Source organism: Oncorhynchus gorbuscha, unplaced genomic scaffold (assembly GCF_021184085.1).
Source record: "Oncorhynchus gorbuscha isolate QuinsamMale2020 ecotype Even-year unplaced genomic scaffold, OgorEven_v1.0 Un_scaffold_1341, whole genome shotgun sequence".
Lineage (NCBI taxonomy): Eukaryota > Metazoa > Chordata > Actinopteri > Salmoniformes > Salmonidae > Oncorhynchus > Oncorhynchus gorbuscha.
The window spans coordinates 132,501-147,904 of record NW_025746144.1 but is presented as its reverse complement, the minus strand read 5'-3'; the positions used below and the strand labels follow the sequence as shown (position 1 = coordinate 147,904).

The 15,404-nt window shown below is 48.7% G+C and overlaps 1 protein-coding gene across 1 annotated transcript in view; it reads left to right on the top strand.

Moving 5' to 3' along the window:
• Nucleotides 1-3,157: 3,157 nt before the first annotated feature.
• Nucleotides 3,158-15,404, top strand: part of LOC124022330 (ELKS/Rab6-interacting/CAST family member 1-like) — a gene marked incomplete at both ends in the record, with an annotated part of 124,492 nt that continues 112,245 nt past the window's right edge. Inside the window, 3 exons of the mRNA XM_046337252.1 lie at nt 3,158-3,295; nt 7,990-8,130; nt 9,273-9,353. Of these exons, the coding sequence (XP_046193208.1) occupies nt 3,158-3,295; nt 7,990-8,130; nt 9,273-9,353 (360 nt within the window). The remainder of the gene's footprint in view (nt 3,296-7,989; nt 8,131-9,272; nt 9,354-15,404) is intronic.

The following is a 15,404-nucleotide window of genomic DNA, read 5'->3' as shown; positions in this document are numbered from 1 at the left end:
TAGGGGTACTGCGGGTTTAGGGGTGCCGCGGGGTTATTGATGCTGCGGGGTTAGGGCACGGTGGGGTTAGGGATGCTGCGGGATTAGGGGTACGGCGGGGTTAGGGGCCTTCATACAACAGCCTTCTGATTGGATGAGCCAGGGGACAGCTCATTGCCATGGTCACCGACTTTGACCTGACTTTGACAGATAAGAAAAGAGATGAAGTCGTCAAACTGTCTCAGAGAAACAAAACATGGGAGAGAATGGGAAAGAGAGGGGAGAGAGAGAATGGGAGAGGGAAAGAGAGGGGGAGAGAGAGAATGGGAGGGAGAGAATCATGGGAGAGAGAGAATGGGAGAGAGAGAAGGGGGGAGAGAGATATTTAGACGCTGAATAATGAATTTTATATTTGTGATTAACAGCAATTAACTATATTTATGGTGTGATTAGTTATATTTATGGTGTGATTAGTTATATTTATGGTGTGATTAGTTTTTGTACTTTGGTTCTCACCCCCTCAATCATTATTTCAACAGAGAGAGTCAGAGAGAGAGAGAATAGGAGAGACAGAATGATACAGAGAGAATGGGAGAGAGAAAGAGAGGGGGGAGAGAGAGAATGGGAGAGAGAGAATGGGAGAGAGAGAATGGGAGAGAGAGAATGGGAGAGAGAGAATGGGAGAGAGAAAGAAAGGGGAGGAAGAGAGAGAATGGGAGAGAGAGAATGGGAGAGAGAGAATGGGAAAGAGAGGGGAGGGAGAGAGAGAATGGAAGAGGGAAAGAGAGGGGAGGGAGAGAGAGAATGGGAGAGAGAGAATTGGAGAGGGAAAGAGAGGGGAGGGAGAGAGAGAATGGGAGAGGGAAAGAGAGGGGAGGGAGAGAGAGAATGGGGGAGGGAGAGAGAGAATGGGAGAGAGAGAATTGGAGAGAGAGAATGAGAGAGAGAGAATGGGAGAGAGAGAATGGGAGAGAGAAAGAAATGGGAGGAAGAGAGAGAGAATGGGAGAGAGAGAATGGGAAAGAGAGGGGAGGGAGAGAGAGAATGGGAAAGAGAGGGGAGGGAGAGAGAGAATGGAAGAGGGAAAGAGAGGAGAGGGAGAGAGAGAGAGAATTGGAGAGGGAAAGAGAGGGGAGGGAGAGAGAGAATGGGAGAGGGAAAGAGAGGGGAGGGAGAGAGAGTATGGGAGAGAATGGGAGAGGGAAAGAGAGGGGAGGGAGAATGGGAGAGAGAGAATGGGAGAGGGAAAGAGGGGAGAGAGAGAGAGAATGGGAGAGGAAAAGAGAGGGGAGGGAGAGAGAGAATGGGAAAGGGAAAGATAGGAGAGAGAGAATGGGAGACGGAAAGAGAGGGGAGGGAGAGAGAGAATGGGAGAGAGAGAATGGGAGAGGGAAAGAGAGGTGAGGGAGAGAGAGAATGAATGGGAAAGGGAAAGAGAGGAGAGAGAGAATGGGAGAGGGAAAGAGAGGGGGGAGGACATTCACATTTATACATGAGGTGATATATTGACACCACTGTCAAACGCGATAGACAGAATATTGCAGGTATTAATCAAATCAGTCTGTGTTTAATTAAATGTGAAATAGGAGAAAGAAACAGACAGTCTCTTCATTGAGCTGTCTCCGATGATGGATGTGTGTGTGTGTGTGTGTGTGTGTGTGTGTGTGTGTGTGTGTGTGTGTGTGTGTGTGTGTGTGTGTGTGTGTGTGTGTGTGTGTGTGTGTGTGTGTGTGTGTGTGTGTGTGTGTGTGTGTGTGTGTGTGCTCTCTTACATACCCATGCCATTTATCAACCTCTCAGCTCCAGGTACTGAAGCCACCTTTCACAGCCAGATAAGAAAAGTTGACAATACAAATTAAACACTGGTTTATTCACCCCTCATTTTTTTGTCGAAAGTGGAAATAATTTATCCAGTTCACTGTTAAACGTTGACAGTTTCCAGTAATATACATTCCCTTTGCAAAGCTATTCAGGAAACATCGCTCTGCGCTGGAAAATCTGAATGGCCACAGTGTGTTCTCTGGAAAAACTGTTGCTGTTGTGTTCTGTCTGTTGTGTTCTGTCTGTTGTGTTGTGTTCTGTCTGTTGTGTTCTGTCTGTTGTGTTGTGTTCTGTCTGTTGTGTTGTGTTCTGTCTGTTGTGTTGTGTTCTGTCTGTTGTGTTCTGTCTGTTGTGTTGTGTTGTGTTCTGTCTGTTGTGTTGTGTTTTGTCTGTTGTGTTCTGTCTGTTGTGTTGTGTTCTGTTGTGTTGTGTTCTGTCTGTTGTGTTGTGCCTGTTGTGTTCTGTCTGTTGTGTTGTGTTCTGTCTGTTGTGTTCTGTCTGTTGTGTTGTGTTCTGTCTGTTGTGTTCTGTCTGTTGTGTTCTGTCTGTTGTGTTCTGTCTGTTGTGTTGTGTTGTGTTCTGTCTGTTGTGTTGTGTTGTGTTCTGTCTGTTGTGTTCTGTCTGTTCTGTTGTGTTGTGTTCTGTCTGTTGTGTTCTGTCTGTTGTGTTGTGTTGTGTTCTGTCTGTTGTGTTGTGTTGTGTTCTGTCTGTTGTGTTGTGTTGTGTTCTGTCTGTTCTGTTTTTGTTGTGTTCTATTGTGTTGTGTTCTGTTCAGTTTGTTCATTCTACATTGAACACATGCTTTTCTGTCTTTGTTTGTCCTGTGTGTGTGTGTGTGTGTGTGTGTGTGTGTGTGTGTGTGTGTGTGTGTGTGTGTGTGTGTGTGTGTGTGTGTGTGTGTGTGTGTGTGTGTGTGTGTGTGTGTGTGTGTGTGTGTGTGTGTGTGTGTGTCTCTCAAGCAAGATCTTATGTGTGTGTTTTCTGCTGACTCACAATGCTCTCTCTCTGTCCCTCATCCGTTCCCCCTCCCTTCCCCCCTCTCTCTCTCTCTCTCTCTCTCTCTCTCTCTCTCTCTCTCTCTCTCTCTCTCTCTCTCTCTCTCCTCTCTCTCTCCCTCATCCATTCCCCCTCCCTCCCTCTCTCTCCTTCCTTCCTCCTTCCTTCCCTCCCTCCCGTTTGCCTCCCCCTCCCTTCACCCCCTCCTCCTTCCCTTCCTCCCTCCTTTCCTCTCTCTCCTTCCTCCCCTCCTTCCTTCCTTCCCTCCCTCTCTCTTCTCCTCCCTCCCATTTGCCTCCCCCTCCCTTCACCCCCTCCTCCTTCCCTTCCTCCCTCCTTTCCCCTCTCTCCCTCTCTTCAGATTGAGAATCTGCAGGAGCAGCTGAGAGACAAGGAGAAACAGATGAGTAGTCTGAAGGACAGAGTCAGGTCTCTCCAGACAGACACCTCCAACACTGACACAGCTCTCACCACCCTGGAGGAAGCACTGGCTGAGAAGGTATATATTATAGAAACACACACATGAGCTTTGGGGCTCCCGAGTGGCACAGCGGTCTAAGGCACTGCATCTCAGTGTTAGAGGCGTCACTACAGACATTGGTTCGATCCCGGGCTGTATCACAACCGGCCGTGATTGGGAGTCCCATAGGGTGGCGCACAATTGGCCCAGCTTCGTCCAGGTTAGGGAGGGTTTGGGCGGGAAAGGCCGTCCAGGTAGGGAGGGTTTGGGCGGGAAAGGCCGTCCAGGTTAGGGAGGGTTTGGCCGGGATAGGCCGTCCAGGTTAGGGAGGGTTTGGCTGAGATAGGCCGTCCAGGTTAGGGACGGTTTGGCCGGGATAGGCCGTCCAGGTTAGGGACGGTTTGGCCGGGATAGGCCGATGGTGCTTGGTGTGTGAGGATGGTGCTTGGTGTGTGAGGATGGTGCTTGGTGTGTGAGGATGGTGCTTGGTGTGTCAGGATGGTGCTTGGTGTGTCAGGATGGTGCTTGGTGTGTGAGGATGGTGCTTGGTGTGTCAGGATGGTGCTTGGTGTGTCAGGATGGTGCTTGGTGTGTTAGGATGGTGCTTGGTGTGTCAGGATGGTGCTTGGTGTGTCAGGATGGTGCTTGGTGTGTCAGGATGGTGCTTGGTGTGTCAGGATGGTGCTTGGTGTGTTAGGATGGTGCTTGGTGTGTCAGGATGGTGCTTGGTGTGTCAGGATGGTGCTTGGTGTGTCAGGATGGTGCTTGGTGTGTCAGGATGGTGCTTGGTGTGTGAGGATGGTGCTTGGTGTGTCAGGATGGTGCTTGTGTGTGTCAGGATGGTGCTTGGTGATGTCAGGATGGTGCTTGGTGTGTCAGGATGGTGTGTTAGGATGGTGCTTGGTGTGTCAGGATGGTGCTTGTGTGTGTCAGGATGGTGCTTGGTGTGTCAGGATGGTGCTTGGTGTGTCAGGATGGTGCTTGGTGAATCAGGATGGTGCTTGGTGTGTGAGGATGGTGCTCGTGTGTCAGGGTGTTGCTTGTGTGTCAGGATGCTGCTTGGTGTGTCAGGATGGATGGTGCAGGATGGTGTGGTGTCAGGATGGTGCTTGGTGTGTCAGGATGGTGCTTGGTGTGTCAGGGTGGTGCTAGGTGTGTCAGGATGCTGCTTGGTGTGTGAGGATGGTGCTTGGTGTGTGAGGATGGTGCTCGTGTGTCAGGGTGGTGCTTGTGTGTCAGGATGCTGCTTGGTGTGTGAGGATGGTGCTCGGTGTGTCAGGATGGTGCTTGGTGTGTCAGGATGGTGCTTGGTGTGTCAGGGTGGTGCTAGGTGTGTCAGGATGCTTGGTGTGTGAGGATGGTGCTCAGTGTGTCAGGATGGTGCTCGGTGTGTCAGGATGGTGCTCGGTGTGTCAGGATGGTGCTTGGCGTGTGAGGATGGTGCTTGGTGTGTCAGGATGGTGCTTGGTGTGTCAGGATAGTGCTCGGTGTGTCAGGATGGTGCTCGGTGTGTCAGGATGGTGCTCGGTGTGTCAGGATGGTGCTCGGTGTGTGAGGATGGTGCTCGGTGTGTGAGGATGGTGCTTGGTGTGTGAGGATGGTGCTTGGTGTGTCAGGATGGTGCTTGGTGTGTCAGGATGGTGCTTGGTGTGTCAGGATGGTGCTTGGTGTGTGAGGATGGTGCTTGGTGTGTCAGGATGGTGCTTGGTGTGTGAGGATGGTGCTTGGTGTGTCAGGATGGTGCTTGGTGTGTGAGGATGGTGCTTGGTGTGTCAGGATGGTGCTTCAGGATGTGTCAGGATGGTGGATGGTGTGTCAGGATGGTGCTTGGTGTGTCAGGATGGTGCTTGGTGTGTCAGGATGGTGCTTGGTGTGTGTCAGGATGGTGCTTGGTGTGTCAGGATGGTGCTTGGTGTGTTAGGATGGTGCTTGGTGTGTTAGGATGGTGCTTGGTGTGTCAGGATGGTGCTTGGTGTGTCAGGATGGTGCTTGGTGTGTCAGGATGGTGCTTGGTGTGTCAGGATGGTGCTTGGTGTGTTAGGATGGTGCTTGGTGTTAGGATGGTGCTTGGTGTGTCAGGATGGTGCTTGGTGAATCAGGATGGTGCTTGGTGTGTGAGGATGGTGCTTGGTGTGTGAGGATGGTGCTTGGTGTGTGAAGATGGTGCTCGTGTGTCAGGGTGGTGCTCGTGTGTCAGGATGGTGCTTTGTGTGTGAGCATGGTGCTTGGTGTGTCAGGATGGTGCTTGGTGTGTCAGGATGGTGCTTGGTATGTCAGGATGGTGCTTGTTGTGTCAGGATGGTGCTTGGTGTGTTAGGATGGTGCTTGGTGTGTGAGGATGGTGCTTGGTGTGTCAGGATGGTGCTTGGTGTGTCAGGATGGTGCTTGGTGTGTCAGGATGGTGCTTGGTGTGTCAGGATGGTGCTTGGTGTGTCAGGATGGTGCTAGGTGTGTCAGGATGCTTGGTGTGTGAGGATGGTGCTCGGTGTGTCAGGATGGTGCTCGGTGTGTCAGGATGGTGCTCGGTGTGTCAGGATGGTGCTTGGCGTGTGAGGATGGTGCTTGGTGTGTCAGGATGGTGCTTGGTGTGTCGGGATAGTGCTCGGTGTGTCAGGATGGTGCTCGGTGTGTCAGGATGGTGCTCGGTGTGTCAGGATGGTGCTTGGTGTGTGAGGATGGTGCTTGGTGTGTCAGGATGGTGCTTGGTGTGTGTCAGGATGGTGCTTGGTGTGTGTCAGGATGGTGCTTGGTGTGTCAGGATGGTGCTTGGTGTGTTAGGATGGTGCTTGGTGTGTCAGGATGGTGCTTGGTGGTGTGTGTCAGGATGGTGCTTGGTGTGTGAGGATGGTGCTTGGTGTGTGATGATGGTGCTTGGTGTGTGATGATGGTGCTTGGTGTGTCAGGATGGTGCTTGGTGTGTCAGGATGGTGCTTGGTGTGTCAGGATGGTGCTTGGTGTGTTAGGATGGTGCTTGGTGTGTCAGGATGGTGCTTGGTGTGTCAGGATAGTGCTCGGTGTGTCAGGATGGTGCTCAGTGTGTCTGGATGGTGCTCAGTGTGTCTGGATGGTGCTTGGTGTGTGAGTTTTGGCCGGCCAGGTTGTGAAACTGCTCCGAGGCAAGCAAAGCACAATATCTTTCTTTCGAATTTGATCTCTCTCTCTCTCTTTCGCTCTCTACTTTCTCCCTCTCTCTCTCTCTTTCCCTCTCCTCTCTCCCTCTTTCCCTCTCCTCTCTCTCCCTCTCCTCTCTCTCTCTCCCTCCCACCCCCTCTCTCTCTCTGCCCTCACCACCCCCTCTCTCTCTCTCTCTCTCTCTCTCTCCCTCTCTCCCCCCTCTCTCTCTCTCTCTCTCTCTCTCCCTCTCCCTCATATTATAATGGAATGGTGTTCACCTCTGAGTGCCTCTAGCTGAATGCACCAGAATTAGACCTGATTCATTTCAGAGTGTTTTAATAGAGGAGTTCTAAGTGAATTCACAGTTTCTGAAAACACAATGTTGTGTTAAAGGCCTTGCTGCGATGCAGAGTGAGGTTGAGGTTGACACACAAACACACAGGTGTGAGATGAACAGAGCCAACCGTTGGTCTTCCAGTACGTGGTGTGTGTTGTTCTGATTGGCTGTGAAGGTTGAACACTCTGTTAGGGTGGTGTCAGACACTGTTCTAGTTGTGATATAAGGAGTGTGAGCTACACTATTAAATGTTACTGAGCTTGTGATTTAGTCGGTGTAGTAAGTTCAAGCGCCTGTTAAACTTTGATGGACTGTGTGTGAGGTGATGAATGACGAAAAACATACTTATTATTAAACCTAAAGTGGTTATTATTTAATATGATGTAATAATAGCCATTAAATTATAGTAATTTCCACAAGATTATTTTCCAGGCCAGTTGTAATGGCACTCAAATCAACATTCAGACCCTGTTGTCAATAGAAACCAATAGAAGATGAACTCTTAGGCAGGGCGGCCCACCTAGTGTCCGATGGGACAAGAACATCCCGGTCGGCCTCCCCTAACCCGGACAACGCTGGGCCAAACCCTCCCCTAACCCGGACAACGCTGGGCTAAACCCTCCCCTAACCCGGACAACGCTGGGCCAAACCCTCCCCTAACCTGGACAACGCTGGGCCAAACCCTCCCCTAACCCGGACAACGCTGGGCTAAACCCTCTCCTAACCCGGACGACGCTGGGCTAAACCCTCCCCTAACCCGGACAACGCTGGGCCAAACCCTCCCCTAACCCGGACAACGCTGGGCTAAACCCTCCCCTAAACCGGTCGATGCTGGGCTAAACCCACCCCTAACCCGGTCGATGCTGGGCTAAACCCTCCCCTAACCCGGACGACGCTGGGCTAAACCCTCCCCTAACCCGGACGACGCTGGGCTAAACCCTCCCCTAACCCGGACGACGCTGGGCTAAACCCTCCCCTAACCCGGACGACGCTGGGCTAAACCCTCCCTAACCCCCGGTCACGCTGGGCTAAACTCCCTAACCCGGACGACGCTGGGCCCGGACGATTGCTAAACCCTCCCCTAACCCCCATGGGTCTCCCGGTCGCAGCCAGTTGCAACAGAGCCTGGACTCTAACCCAGGATCTCTAGTAGCAGAGCTATCACTGTGATGCAGTGTCTTAAACCACCGCGCCACAGGAGGCCCTGACCTCTAACTACCCATTCCTCTACAGGTGAGTATGTGTCTCCATGTGTGAATTAACCCTCTGACCCTCTCTGTAGGAGCGTATCATTGAGCGTCTGAAGGAGCAGAGAGACAGAGACGACAGAGAGAAGACAGAAGACATCGAGTCCAACAAGAAAGAACTGAAGGAACTCAGAGAGAAACTCAGTCTACTGCAGGGAGACCTGTCTGACCGAGAGGTGAGCTACAATGACCAGACAGACACCACACTCAGTCTACTGCAGGGAGACCTGTCTGACCGAGAGGTGAGCTACAATGACCAGACAGACACCACACTCAGTCTACTGCAGGGAGACCTGTCTGACCGAGAGGTGAGCTACAATGACCAGACAGGCACCACACTCAGTCTACTGCAGGGAGACCTGTCTGACCGAGAGGTGAGCTACAATGACCAGACAGGCACCACACTCAGTCTACTGCAGGGAGACCTGTCTGACCGAGAGGTGAGCTACAATGACCAGACACGCACCACACTCAGTCTACTGCAGGGAGACCTGTCTGACCAATAGGTGAGCTACAATGACCAGACAGACACCACAGTCAGTCTACTGCAGGGAGACCTGTCTGACCAATAGGTGAGCTACAATGACCACACAGGGATAACACAATGACCATACAATCACCGAACCAAAACCATATTCTGACCCCACGATGACCCCACGATGACCCCACTCAAGCTGCCTGACCGGCAAGGTCACCTTCAATTCCAGCCAGTCATTTTTCTTGAGAAATAGTCCACAGAGCATTAGATTGGATGAGTCACAGACTCCTTGAATGACAGACAGACATTCCCTCACAAACATCAGCAATTGACTCTCTCTCTGCCTATTGATTGACTGGCTACTGCCCTGTCCTGAGAGTGGCAGGCAGACAGAGCAGAGGAGAATATTAAACCATGGGCCTATGTGACTGTCTGGCAGAGACAAGGCATTAGTCTGAGGAAAGACCAGGAGCTGTCAGCCAGTCAGTCAGCCATGGACCACTGCTGATGTTCTCAGTCTGCTGTTTGTCTCAGAGACACTCTGAATGAACGGACAGAATGATAAAAGGAGGAGGGGATGGACCTGGGACTTGACTCAGGGGTGGGGTGAGGTCTGTGGGCATTGCATTTGCGTGTGTGTGTGTGTGTGTGTGTGTGTGTGTGTGTGTGTGTGTGTGTGTGTGTGTGTGTGTGTGTGTGTGTGTGTGTGTGTGTGTGTGTGTGTGTGTGTGTGTGTGTGTGTGTGTGTGTGGTGTGTGACAACAAGATAAAGTGTTCCTCTGTTGATAGCCTACCTCAAAGTGTTCTCTTTCTCTCTTGGCCCCCCCCCCCCTCTCTTAGACGACCCCTAGTTCCACAGAAAACAGGCCCAACATTGAAATGGACATTCAGTACAGATGTTTGTCACTTGGACGCGTGCAGGTACACACACAGGAGAGATGTAAACATCCTGTCATATATTCTACTACATAATGGCAGAATAGGTCTGTTGTTCCTGTTATTCCTATACTGTGTGATGCTCGGTATTCCTCTAGGCTGCCTGTCTGCTCCTAATACAGCTTCAATACGACACATCACACAACACAACACCCAACCACCAAGCCACTTCCCTTCTCCAGCTGTACCAACATACTATAACACCCAACCACCAAGCCACTTCCCTTCTCCAGCTGTACCAACATACTATAACACCCAACCACCAAGCCACTTCCCTTCTCCAGCTGTACCAACATACTATAACACCCAAACACCAAGCCACTTCCCTTCTCCAGCTGTACCAACATACTATAACACCCAAACACCAAGCCACTTCCCTTCTCCAGCTGTACCAACATACTATAACACCCAACCACCAAGCCACTTCCCTTCTCCAGCTGTACCAACATACTATAACACCCAACCACCAAGCCACTTCCCTTCTCCAGCTGTACCAACATACTATAACACCCAACCACCAAGCCACTTCCCTTCTCCAGCTGTACCAACATACTATAACACCCAACCACCAAGCCACTTCCCTTCTCCAGCTGTACCAACACACTATAACACCCAAACACCAAGCCACTTCCCTTCTCCAGCTGTACCAATACACTATAACACCCAACCACCAAGCCACTTCCCTTCTCCAGCTGTACCAACATACTATAACACCCAACCACCAAGCCACTTCCCTTCTCCAGCTGTACCAACATACTATAACACCCAACCACCAAGCCACTTCCCTTCTCCAGCTGTACCAACATACTATAACACCCAACCACCAAGCCACTTCCCTTCTCCAGCTGTACCAACATACTATAACACCCAACCACCAAGCCACCTCCCAACATCCAGCTACCAACATACTATAACACCCAACCACCAAGCCACTTCCCTTCTCCAGCTGTACCAACACACTATAACACAAACCAAACCAAGCCACTTCCCTTCTCCAGCTGTACCAACATACTATAACACCCAACCACCAAGCCACTTCCCTTCTCCAGCTGTACCAACATACTATAACACCCAACCACCAAGCCACTTCCCTTCTCCAGCTGTACCAACATACTATAACACCCAACCACCAAGCCACTTCCCTTCTCCAGCTGTACCAACATACTATAACACCCAACCACCAAGCCACTTCCCTTCTCCAGCTGTACCAACACACTATAACACCCAAACACCAAGCCACTTCCCTTCTCCAGCTGTACCAATACACTATAACACCCAACCACCAAGCCACTTCCCTTCTCCAGCTGTACCAACATACTATAACACCCAACCACCAAACCACTTCCCTTCTCCAGCTGTACCAACATACTATAACACCCAACCACCAAGCCACTTCCCTTCTCCAGCTGTACCAACATACTATAACACCCAACCACCAAGCCACTTCCCTTCTCCAGCTGTACCAACATACTATAACACCCAACCACCAAGCCACCTCCCAACATCCAGCTACCAACATACTATAACACCCAACCACCAAGCCACTTCCCTTCTCCAGCTGTACCAACATACTATAACACCCAACCACCAAGCCACTTCCCTTCTCCAGCTGTACCAACATACTATAACACCCAAACACCAAGCCACTTCCCTTCTCCAGCTGTACCAACATACTATAACACCCAACCACCAAGCCACTTCCCTTCTCCAGCTGTACCAACATACTATAACACCCAACCACCAAGCCACTTCCCTTCTCCAGCTGTACCAATACACTATAACACCCAACCACCAAGCCACTTCCCTTCTCCAGCTGTACCAATACACTATAACACCCAACCACCAAGCCACTTCCCTTCTCCAGCTGTACCAACATACTATAACACCCAACCACCAAGCCACTTCCCTTCTCCAGCTGTACCAATACACTATAACACCCAACCACCAAGCCACTTCCCTTCTCCAGCTGTACCAACATACTATAACACCCAACCACCAAGCCACTTCCCTTCTCCAGCTGTACCAACATACTATAACATCCAACCACCAAGCCACCTCCCAACATCCAGCTACCAACATACTATAACATCCAGCTACCAACACACTATAACATCCAGCTACCAACATACTATAACATCCAGCTACCAACATACTATAACATCCAGCTACCAACACACTATAACATCCAGCTACCAACATACTATAACATCCAGCTACCAACATACTATAACATCCAGCTACCAACATACTATAACATCCAGCTACCAACATACTATAACATCCAGCTACCAACATACTATAACATCCAGCTACCAACATACTATAACATCCAGCTGTACCAACATACTATAACATCCAGCTACCAACACACTATAACATCCAGCTACCAACACACTATAACATCCAGCTACCAACATACTATAACATCCAGCTACCAACATACTATAACATCCAGCTACCAACATACTATAACATCCAGCTACCAACATACTATAACATCCAGCTACCAACATACTATAACATCCAGCTACCAACACACTATAACATCCAGCTACCAACATACTATAACATCCAGCTACCAAGCCAGCTACCAACATACTATAACATCCAGCTGTACCAACATACTATAACATCCAGCTACCAACACACTATAACATCCAGCTACCAACACACTACAGCATCCAGCTACCAACATACTATAACATCCAGCTACCAAAATACTATAACATCCAGCTACCAACATACTATAACATCCAGCTGTACCAACATACTATAACATCCAGCTGTACCAACATACTATAACATCCAGCTACCAACATACTATAACATCCAGCTGTATCAACACACTATAACATCCAGCTACCAACATACTATAACATCCAGCTGTACCAACATACTATAACATCCAGCTACCAACACACTATAACATCCAGCTACCAACATACTATAACATCCAGCTACCAACATACTATAACATCCAGCTACCAACACACTATAACATCCAGCTACCAACATACTATAACATCCAGCTACCAACATACTATAACATCCAGCTACCAACATACTATAACATCCAGCTACCAACATACTATAACATCCAGCTACCAACATACTATAACATCCAGCTACCAACATACTATAACATCCAGCTACCAACATACTATAACATCCAGCTACCAACATACTATAACATCCAGCTACCAACATACTATAACATCCAGCTACCAACATACTATAACATCCAGCTACCAACATACTATAACATCCAGCTACCAACATACTATAACATCCAGCTACCAACATACTATAACATCCAGCTACCAACATACTATAACATCCAGCTGTATCAACATACTATAACATCCAGCTGTATCAACACACTATAACATCCAGCTACCAACATACTATAACATCCAGCTACCAACATACTATAACATCCAGCTGTATCAACATACTATAACATCCAGCTGTACCAACATACTATAACATCCAGCTGTACCAACATACTATAACATCCAGCTACCAACATACTATAACATCCAGCTGAACCAACACACTAGAACATCCAGCTGTACCAACATACTATAACATCCAGCTACCAACATACTATAACATCCAGCTACCAACATACTATAACATCCAGCTACCAACACACTATAACATCCAGCTACCAACACACTATAACATCCAGCTGTATCAACATACTATAACATCCAGCTGTACCAACATACTATAACATCCAGCTACCAACATACTATAACATCCAGCTGAACCAACACACTAGAACATCCAGCTGTACCAACATACTATAACATCCAGCTACCAACATACTATAACATCCAGCTACCAACATACTATAACATCCAGCTACCAACACACTATAACATCCAGCTGTACCAACATACTATAACATCCAGCTACCAACACACTATAACATCCAGCTGTACCAACATACTATAACATCCAGCTGTACCAACACACTATAACATCCAGCTGTACCAACATACTATAACATCCAGCTACCAACATACTATAACATCCATCTACCAACATACTATAACATCCAGCTACCAACATACTATAACATCCAGCTACCAACATACTATAACATCCAGCTACCAAATACTATAACATCCAGCTGTACCAACACACTATAACATCCAGCTGTACCAACATACTATAACATCCAGCTACCAACATACTATAACATCCAGCTACCAACATACTATAACATCCAGCTACCAACATACTATAACATCCAGCTACCAACATACTATAACATCCAGCTACCTATAACATCCAGCTACCAACACACTACAGCATCCAGCTACCAACATACTATAACATCCATCTACCAACATACTATAACATCCAGCTACCAACATACTATAACATCCAGCTGTACCAACATACATGGTCCTTCTGTAGCTCAGTTGGTAGAGCATGGCGCTTGTGACGCCAGGGTAGTGGGTTCGATTCCCGGGACCACCCATACGTAGAATGTATGCACACATGACTGTAAGTCACTTTGGATAAAAGCGTCTGCTAAATGGCATATATTATTATTATATTATTATTATATTATAACATCCAGCTGATCTCTGCCCCTCAAATCAAATCAAATCAAATCACATTTTATTTGTCACATACACATGGTTAGCAGATGTTAATGCGAGTGTAGCGAAATGCTTGTGCTTCTAGTTCCGACAATGCAGTGATAACCAACAAGTAATCTAACTAACAATTCCAAAACTACTGTCTTATACACAGTGTAAGGGGATAAGGAACATGTACATAAGGATATATGAATGAGTGATGGTACAGAGCAGCATACAGTAGACATCCAGCTACAGTATATACATATGAGATGAGTATGTAGACAAAGTAAACAAAGTGGCATAGTTAAAGTGGCTAGTGATACATGTGTTACATAAGGATGCAGTCGATGTTGTAGAGTACAGTATATACATATGTATATGAGATGAATAATGTAGGGTAAGTAACATTATATAAGGTAGCATTGTTTAAAGTGGCTAGTGATATCCATCATTTCCCATCAATTCCCATTATTAAAATGGCTGGAGTTGGGTCAGTGTCAATGACAGTGTGTTGGCAACAGCCACTCAACTAGTGGTGGCTATTTAACAGTCTGATGGCCTTGAGATAGAAGCTGTTTTTCAGTCCAGCGGTCCCAGCTTTGATGCACCTGTACTGACCTCGCCTTCTGGATGATAGCGGGGTGAACAGGCAGTGGTTCGGGTGGTTGATGTCCTTGATGATCTTTATGGCCTTCCTGTAACAACGGGTGGTGTAGGTGTCCTGGAGGGCAGGTAGTTTGCCCCCGGTGATGCGTTGTGCAGTCCAACTACCCTCTGGAGAGCCTTACGGTTGAGGGCAGAGCAGTTACTACCAGGCGGTGATACAGCCCGCCAGGATGCTCTCGATTGTGCATCTGTAGAAGTTTGTGAGTGCTTTTGGTGACAAGCCGAATTTCTTCAGCCTCCTGAGGTTGAATAGGCGCTGCTGCGCCTTCAACATGTCAGTGTGAGTGGACCAATTCAGTTTGTCTGTGATGTGTATGCCGAGGAACTTAAAACTAGCACCCTCTCCACTACTGTTCCATCGATGTGGATAGGGGGTGTTCCCTCTGCTGTTTCCTGAAGTCCACAATCATCTCCTTAGTTTTGTTGACGTTGAGTGTAGGTTATTTTCCTGACACCACACTCCCAGGGCCCTCACCTCCTCCCTGTAGGCCGTCCAGCTACGTTGTTGGTAATCAACCTACCACTGTTGTGTCAGCTCCCAAACTTGATGATTGAGTTGGAGGCGTGCTGGCCACGCAGTCATGGGTGAACAGGGAGTACAGGAGAGGGCTCAGAACGCACCCTTGTGGGGCCCCCGTGTTGAGGATCAGCGGGGAGGAGATGTTAACATCCACCCTCACCACCTGGGGCGGCCCGTCAGGAAGTCCAGTACCCAGTTGCACAGGGCGGGGTCGAGACCCAGGGTCTCGAGCTTGATGACCAACTTGGAGGG